At 58.3% G+C, this 8925-nt stretch overlaps 1 protein-coding gene across 1 annotated transcript; it reads right to left on the bottom strand.

Moving 5' to 3' along the window:
* Positions 1-7508: 7508 nt before the first annotated feature.
* On the bottom strand, positions 7509-8473 carry OLIG2 (oligodendrocyte transcription factor 2). The gene has a single exon (XM_064467240.1). It carries the CDS (start codon positions 8471-8473, stop codon positions 7586-7588), a length of 888 nt encoding a protein of 295 aa, XP_064323310.1. The 3' UTR covers positions 7509-7585.
* Between the last annotated feature and the right edge of the window lie 452 nt (positions 8474-8925).

The raw sequence follows: 8925 nt of genomic DNA, 5'->3' as shown, positions 1-8925 counted from the left end.
ACCCCTGGGGAAAGGCTCCCTCACCCTCGCTGTTTGTGTGCCTTTTGTGCCTTGCCAGTCACAGCGCCACAGCAAGCCAGGAGCTCACCCGCGTTCTACTGTTGCTGAGAAGCTGGGGCTGGCAAAGGAAAACACTGACTTCTGCCTGGCCCTTGGATCACCAGGCTTTCCTGGGTTTGGAACTGGGAACAGGTTTGGGATGGGGACCGGATCCCTGCAGTCCTGGTGCGCTCAGCTCCCTGCAGTGCCTGTCACAGAGGAAGTCTCCTTTCTATGTTGCTCAAGCAGCATAAAAGAGTCAAATTATTTCTGGTGAGGAAAAGGAGCAGAGAGTGTGGAGAGAGAAAGTTGGTGGGCTATTCAGCACAGCCCCAAATGAAGTCTGAGCACTGGAGGGGGACAGCTGAATTTGCACCTTGGTTAGTTCTCCCTCCCGCAGCGCGTGCTGACAGCTTTTGCTGCCTCAGCTCCGCTCTTTGGAAAGTCTGTAGCCTTCCTATCCTGACGGTACGTACGTCTCTGGACTCTGTTCCCTTAGGCACAGCAAGTCAAACCCTGCTTGAGTCCCTCAGGAGGAATAAAACAAGCTCCTCGCTTCTCAAAACTCTGCTAATTTCCTACTCAAAAGGATTTTTCTTATAAAAGTGACTAGCACCGTGACTGCTTTTGTAAAAAAAAAAAAAAACCACAAACACAAAAAAGGAACTGTGTGGGTTTTTCTTTTTTTAAGCAGACAAAGAGGTGTATAAATGTGCGTCTTATACATATATGTATATGTCTTTCTGAAAATAGCATTTAACAAATGCCTTCTGCATCTGCAGAATCCTCCAACAATCCTGACACTGTGATCAATCTGTAGGCTGGTGATGTTTGCTGACAGTGATTGATTGATTTTTCCTGCTAATAGGATCAACATTGGGAATATATTAAACTAAAAGGCACACTTCTGACTTGCAGGAAACACCCCATGTATTGGGCCTGATCCAATTGTATTGGTTTTGGCAGCGGGATGCAATGATTGATGACAGGCAGGGAGTGGAGGGCTGCTCGGAAGAGGAGTCTGATTCCCTCAGCGAGCTCTCCATGTGCATGACACTGGTCTCCTGCTGGGACAGGGACAGGCATAAGAAGGGACAATGGAGCAGGGTGGCCCATCCAGATAACCTCTTCTAATGCATATGGTGAGATCTGACCTGCCAGTTCAAGAAGAGGAGGCAAAAAGCTGATGGGAAATTAATTCTCAGGAGTTTGTCAAGACATCTCCAACAAGTGAAGATAAATGGCAGAACAAAACTTCTAAAGCTAATCCCAAGAATGGGGATGAATGAAAAAGGGAAACACTCTTTTGCATTTACATCCATCTTTTAGGGTAAAAGGCTTGGGGTAAGCGCTTCGCTTTTGGAGGATCTCGACCCTGGGCCGTTTGTAACTCCTGAGAGGTTTGAGCACCCCCAGGGCTATTCAGGCTGTGTGTGTGGTGAACAAGCCGAGCATTCACCTCTTGCTTTCTTGTTCTCAAGTGGAGGGACCAGGACCTCGCAAAAAAACTTCCAGGTCCAGCCGTGCTGCCACTGAGAGCAATGTGAAACCTCCCTCACCTTCAGGAGCACCGTCCAAGGAGTAAGGGCGGTGAGATGGGAGCGTGCTTGGACTTTTGAAGGCTGAACCAGCGAGTACTTCATGCCCTTTTGCAGAGGCCGGTACGGTCTCGTGGGTCCATTGCTGTTGTTGTAATTACTGCCTCCCTTTAACAATTGTTAGCAGAAACATTTAAATATTATTAAATGTCTGTAGTGGAAAATTCAGTTTCACTGACCCTGTGATCTCCAGAAGGTTGGCAGACTGCAGTGTGCCCAAGGCTTATTTTTAACCCACACTCATTGGGCTGGAAGTTTGGAAATGGCCAGCTCTCATGGATGGAGCCAGGCTTTTGGCAAACCTCCCTTCCCATCTCAACCCCTATGTGGGCAATCAGGTCTTTCAGAAGCACAGGGCTGCAGAAATGCTGGTAAATTTCCTAAAAAATCTGCCCCTCAGCTGTGCATTCAAAAATGCCTGAGTGTTCAGAAATAATCTGGGTAACATTGAGTCACAGGCCTGGGGGTGTCCATTCCACGCGGAGGTGGAAATACTACACTGACAGAGCGAAATCAGAGCTATGCTGCAAGCACTGTCTTGCAACACTGAGTGAGAGCTGCTGGCCTGGTGGCATCATCAGAGGCTGTTTGGCTCCTGTCACACCGGTGTCCCGTGGACCATCCTCTGGGGGATGGCTCAGACACTTTGCAGGCTGTCCAGGTACATGGGACATCAGTCCTTCACCTATGGAAGTGTAAAAACAAGCCCTGTTTTCCAACAAGGGAAACAGCATCCCAGGGCTGTGCCCTAGCTCTTGTCTCTGGAACGATACTACCCTGACTCTGGCGTGGGGAGATTGCAGTGACGTCCAGGGGGGGTTTGGCCCCAGAATATCAGTACGATGAGGCTTTTGAGGGGAAAAAAATTAGGACTTTCTGTCTCCAGCTTACACATATAACTAGATGCATGTAACCTGTGCTCGTGTACCTCACCTTCCCAGCGGCTCCTGCCCAGAGCAGGCCTGGTTTGTATTACTGGGGAGACATTTGTAGATAAAAAAGAACCACATCTTTCTGTGAAAGACTGATATTTGGAAAACTGTTGAGGGGGATTTGGGTACTCGCTCCAAACATTCATTCAGATGAAAAGGAAAGGAGCCTGCAGCCCCATGCAAGGGGCTGTGACAGATCCCATCCCATAGGACTAAATCGGCAGTGAGCAGAGCTGGTGCCCTGGTACCTCCCTGCAGAAGAAGCACATGTGCCTCACAGGAGCCACAGGCCTGGGCCTGCAGGGAGCAGCATGCCTTGGTCAGGGTTTTGCAGCAGATTTGGGGCTACTTGGCTCAAAATTTGCCAGGGAGAGGCTGAAGAAATCCCTTGTTGAAATGAGACAAGGACATCGGGCGGTAAACGTGGAGGAACTGCTCAGGTGCACCGACATGGCCAACCTTTCCCTTCCCCTGGGCTTCCCTGAAGCGCTGAGGTTGCTGCCTAAAATGCGCCCTGGCTGCCCCTCTTTCTGTGCTATGCCTGGGAGGGTCGGTGAGGAGGTGACGGGGAAGCAGGGAAAGGGAAGGGGGAAAGGGGAAGTGGGGAAGGAGGGAAAGAGAAGGGGAGAGTGGGAAGGAGGTTGGGAAGGGGAGAAGAAAGGGGTAAGGGTGTGAGTGCGGCCATTGGAGGGAGCCGTCTGGGCGGGGGCTCCCTCCTTCTGTCGGGACAACTCGCAATGGACCTGAGACAGCCTAAAAAAGCAGGAGAGGCATGAAGGGAGGTCTCTGCCCGGCTTGCATGGAAAACAGGGTTACATTTGGAGGAACGGGGATCAGCGGGCTGGGGACCTGAGAATTAGGGTGGCTACTCCAGCTCGAGATGGGGGTGCTGCAGGAGGGGCTGGGGACTGCCTGCGGGAGCAATGCGGGTACCTGGGCCTCCTGGCCCGGCTGGAGGCAGGGGTGACCCCCGGCAGCCCCTCCGGTGCGCGCTGAGCATATGGGCTTCCCCCCCCTCCTCGTAACTCTATCTGGCCAGAGCCGCAACGCGATCAGGGGAGCCCTGCGGGGCACTCCTTCGTGAAGGGGAGCATATGGGCAACAGGGCAGGGGGGGTGCCCGGCAGGGCGGCTAATTTCGTTTGCAGGTAGCCCAAGAGGAGGGGGGCCGGGGGAGCACAGCTGGCGGCCCGGCACAGCTCGCCACGGCCCGGCCAGGGGCTGGCACCGGCCCCGGGAGGGGAGGAGGGAGATGGATGCGCAGCCCCAACCTGACTGGCAGCGGGCGGGCGGGGGGGCTTCGGAGGGGGCCAGACTGCCCTCGCTGCTTTTGCCAACGGGGGACCGGTGGGGCCGAAGTGCCCCCGCAGCAGAGCCGGATCCCTACGACATCCCTCCCCCCCGCCCGGGGCGGCGCTGCCCGTCGGGGCTCCCCGGGGCCACCTGTTAGCAACGGGGAAAGGCCCTCCGGGTGGGAGAGGGCGGCCGGGGAGGCAGACGAGCAGGATTTACCAGCTTCTGGCCACTGCCGACTTTTGCATCTGTCAGGGTGCTAATTATTGCCTTTAATAGAGACAAAGAACAGCTCCTAATGATGCTCCCTCTAATTCTCACCTGCTCCTGCCCTTCTTCCGCAGCAGCACTCCCTCGCCGGAGCCCTGCTAATTGGGAAAGCTGCTCTGCTTATTGCCGCCTCCCTACAGATGGGGGAGAGGGGGGGCACACACGACGGCGAGGGCAGGGCTGGGGTGGGGGGAGGGGGGTGCAGGGCACCCGTAGCGGGGCTCCAGGAGTAAAACCGGGGCGGGGGACCGGGCCTGACGGGAGGTCCCCACCCTCGCCCCGCCGCGGCGGGGCTCAGCATCAGCCGCGGGCTCGGAGGAGGAGCGGCCTTTGCCCCCGCACACTCCGGCGGGGACTGGGGTGGTCTCTGCCCCCTCTCCGGCCCAGCCCGGCCTTTGGCTTACAGCGGAGCCCGGCAGAAGGGCGGCCGTCGGGAGGACCGTCCCAAGCCGCTGGCAGCCCCGTATTTTGCACGACTTTCTTCCCCCGCCGGAGAAGGCAGAAGCGGAGAGTCTTGTATGGCGAGGATCGCCTCCAAAGTCGCAGCCCGACGCAAATGTAACACCCTAAGGCGCACCTTAAAGCGAGGGGCAGCACTAGCGCCCTCCCGGCCACCGGGCTCCGGGCCAGCTCCCCTGCTGGAGGGGGCGCTGGGGCAAAGAGCGGCATCCCCCCCGCCCCGCCTGTGGCATGGCCCCCTCCTTGGCGCTGGTCCCCGGGGCTTCATCCACCTCGGCGTTAAATGGGGTTTATTTGCCAAAATCGGTACTGGGGGTCCTGGGAAGGGGAGCTTCTCTCCGGGGGCTGGGGGAGGTTGGGCTGGATGTCTCTGGAAAAGGGTGCGTGTGTGTATTTCTCATCATCACTGGGGGGTGTGTGGTGTGTTGGGGTGGGGGCTCTCCCTTCCGAGCCCCGTTTCCCCTTCCCTGAAAGGGCTGGCTTGGGGCCAGCCGCAGAATAAAGGAACAAACCCCACAAGGCAGGAGGCCGGAGGGGCTGCCGGGCCGGGACCGGCTCACAACCCGCGGGGACCCCAGCCCTCCCCGGCCGCCCGCCTGGGAACCGCTTCTCTTTACACAGTAAAACAAAACCAAAAAACCCAAACCCTAAACAAACAAAAAAACCCACCCAAAACAAAAAGACAAACAAACGAAAAAAACCCCCCACAAACCCCCAAAAGTCCTCCGGGTCCGGACTCGCTCTCATTCCCCCGTGGGTGTCTGTGTGCCCGAAACTCCTCAATGGTCTGTTATTTTTTATATATATATGCGCTGCTTTGTATTTCTGCATATGTAGCTAACTAGTTATTTTACATAGCCTTACTTAAAACTGCTTTATATACGCATTTATCGGCCTAGAAAGAGAGACCTGTAAGGATTTGCTGGGGCGAGGACGGGGCTTTGCCGTCCCCTGGCCGCCCGGAGCGGCCCCCCGGGGCGGGCGGCGGCGGGACCGTGGGAACCGCGCCCGGGGAGCCCCGCGGCCCGTCCCGGCGCCCACCCGTGAGGGCTGCCGCCGCCGGCGGGAGCTGCCGACCTCCTTTTCCTCAAAAAAATGGGATTCGCCTTGGGTTGTTCCCCTTCTCCTTACAGGAAAAGGGGAAGCCGCAGGCTGCTCCACGCCCGCACCCTGCGCCCTTGCCTTGGGGTCGACGAGAGGGGGAAATAATATTTCCTGCCCAAATACCTGAGTACAGAGGTGCCAAAACGCACAGGGGTGAGAGATACTATGGTCTTCGTGAGGAAAAACAAATCAAAACAAACCAAAACCAAAATCAAAGCAAAACAAAAAAAGGCTGCCCGCAAATCATTTCCCTTCCCGCGGATTTTCGTTTGGTTGGTTTTTGGTTGCGGGTCAAGTGCGCAGAAGCGATTCCAGTGAGGGAACACCTCACCGCCAAGTTTAATGTTTCCTTTCCCCGAATTTATATTTAGCTCTTGCCAAGCGCTGGATTCGGTAGACAAAAAATTTCACATCACGAACCCAGTTAACAGTCGTTTCTCTTTCCCCGCCGCCCTTCCCCGAGGAACAAATGAGATTAAAAAACCCCAGCCAAACCCAAACCCCAACGGTTTCGGGGAAGCAAACTAATAAAAAACTTCGAGAAAAGGCAAGGGTGCGCCTAAAACTTTCCCCTCCCTTCCCGCCTTGCGGGGGGTAACCTGCCGCGGTCCCGCACCGGCGCTGCTCCCGCACCTGCCTCCGCCTCCCCGCTCTCCTCGGAACAGCCAGGAAGAGGAAAAGGTCATTTATTTAAAATGCGCTTTTTTTTTTATTTAAAATTTCAACAGTGAATCACTTTTTTTTTTTTTTGCAACCAAACAAGTAATAAATATTATTTAACAACTTTTTTCTTTTTCTTTCTTTTTTCTTTTTTTTTTTTTTTTTTTTTACAAAAATAAACCGATGATAAAATCTCTGCAAGGGGCAGCGATAAGAAAAGTTGTTATTTCAGAAACAAGCCCAAGTTCTCAGTATTGCAACACGGACAGTGTGAAAGTTCCTATACAGAAAGAGCATTAAAGACTTCAAACATTGTTAAAGGTGGCAGGAACGAAAAAATAAACCAAACCAACACAAAACGTGTTATAGGCTTAAAAGAAAACCCAAACGACCCAACAAACCCCAAGAACCGAAACCAACGAAATCAAGATAAACGGACCCCTTATTCACTCATGAGGCTTACACAGTACAAGTGCACGGACGGAAAGCTCAGGCAGAGCGGGCTTGCGTCGCTATCGTTGAACGGCATATTTACAAATCCCGAACCAGAAAGAAAACCGGGAAAAAAAAAAAAAAAAACTAAAAGCAAAACAAAATCAATTAAAAAAAAAAAAAAAGAAGAAGAAACGGCGGCCGGGGGAGAGGGGGAAGGGGGAAGAAAGTGACTTTCCCGGCTACACTTGCACCCGGAGCCCCGCTGCTCCCCGCCAGTCCGCGGCGCGGCGGCCGGCTGCTGCGGGGATGGGCTTCCCGGGGCGGGATGCGAGACCCAGGGACGGCTCCAGAGGCTCTACGTGTGGGAACGAAACCGGGATGGGAGACGGGGACGGGGGGAACAAACAAATAAACAACACCAAACGAGCAAACGAGCAAGAACCCCTCTGCACTTTTGGTTCCTCCATTTGCGACGAGCCTAGGACTATTTTCCCCTCCTAGCGAAGTTATCGACAACAAGGTAGAATTAAAAACAAAGATGATGCGCGGGCGGTTACGGGTGTCGGGGTGGTTTCCCCGCCGTTTGGGGAGCAGGACAGACCCCGGGCCGGGCTCCATCCCCTCCCGCCGCCCCTCCGACGGCCCCGGCAGCGGGACGGGACGAACGGGACGGTGGGCGCACACCCCCACCCACCCACCCACCCACGCGCTGCCGCCGGAGGGGCGCGTTTGTAGGTCCTGGGGGTGCCGGCGCGGCGCGGGGGGGCGGCGCGGGGGGGCGGCCCCGGCCAGGGGCTCATTTGGTGTCGGTGGCTAATCTGGGGAGGCTGGCGGTGCCCATGCCGGAGACGTGGTGGTGCGGCGGGGCCGACACCTGGCACATGCTGCAGGGGCAGGGCATCCCCCCCCAGTGCTGGAAGCCGCTGCCCAGCGGGGCGGCGGCGGCGGCGGCGGCGGCGGCCGAGGGCGATTTGAGGAGCCCGTGGGGGGGCCGGATGGAGCTGACGGCCGAGAGGCCGGAGCCGGGCAGGGAGGCGCTGGAGACGGCGGCGGGGGGCAGGATGGGGTGGTGGACGGGGTGCGAGGCGGGGTGGCCCGGGTGGCCGGGCAGCGGGGCGGAGTGGGCGCCCATGCCGCCGGGGCAGGCGGCGGGGTGGAAGCCGGCGTGGTGCCCGCCGTAGATCTCGCTGACCAGGCGCTTCATCTCCTCCAGGGAGTTGGTGAGCATGAGGATGTAGTTGCGCGCCAGGAGGAGCGTGGCGATCTTGGAGAGCTTGCGCACCGACGGGCCGTGGGCGTAGGGCATCACCTCCCGCAGCCCGTCCATGGCGATGTTCAGGTCGTGCATCCGCTTGCGCTCCCGGCTGTTGATCTTCAGCCGCAGCTGCTGCAGCTCCGGCTCCGTCATCTGCTTCTTGTCCTTCTTGGAGGAGGAGGAGGACGACGACGACGAGGAGGACGACGAGGACTTGAAGCCCAGCTTGTCCACCACCACCACCCCCGCAGCGCTCATGGCGCTGCGCAGCTCGGCGCTCAGCTCCGGCGGGGAGTCGCTCTGCGTGGAGCTGGAGACGGTGCCACCCGTGAAGCCCCCGCCGCTGCCTTTATTCCTGGCCGTGAGGAAGAGGTCATCGGGCTCCGGGGAGGACGGGCGGCTGGAGACCAGGCTGGCGTCCGAGTCCATGGCCCGGCGGGCGGGACGGCGGCGCGCACCGGGCTGCCTGCGGGGAGGGGAGAGAGCCCGCAGGCGTCCCGGGTCAGCCCCCGCGGAAACTTGGCGGGGCGCCCTCGGGGGGGCGCCTCCCGTCCCGTCCCGTTCCCTCCCGTGCCCTCGTCCCGTCCCTCCCTCCGCGCCTCTCCGCCGGGCCGGCGGTTCGGGGGATGCCGCGCCGGGGTGCGCGGGCGCGGGGATCGCTTACCGTGCGCGGGGGCGGCCGTGGGGAGCGGCGCGCCGTGACGGGCGAGCACGGCAGCAGCGCGCACCTTGCGGCGGCGGCGGCGGCGGCGGCTTTATAGCCGCGCCGGGGAGGAAGGGTGTCACCGGGCGGGAGGGGGGCTGCGCCAATCGGCGGCGGGGCGGGGGGGGGGGGCGACCGGGCGGGGGGGCGGCTGATGTCACCGGGGCCGGTCCGGCTC

The sequence above is a fragment of the Phalacrocorax carbo genome, chromosome 1 (assembly GCF_963921805.1).
Source record: "Phalacrocorax carbo chromosome 1, bPhaCar2.1, whole genome shotgun sequence".
NCBI lineage: Eukaryota > Metazoa > Chordata > Aves > Suliformes > Phalacrocoracidae > Phalacrocorax > Phalacrocorax carbo.
This window is presented reverse-complemented; position numbering and strand designations above follow the sequence as displayed.

Coding starts and splice junctions, on each gene's coding strand:
- OLIG2 (XM_064467240.1), bottom strand. CDS start 8,473: ATGGACTCGGACGCCAGCCTGGTCTCCAGCCGCCCGTCCTCCCCGGAG.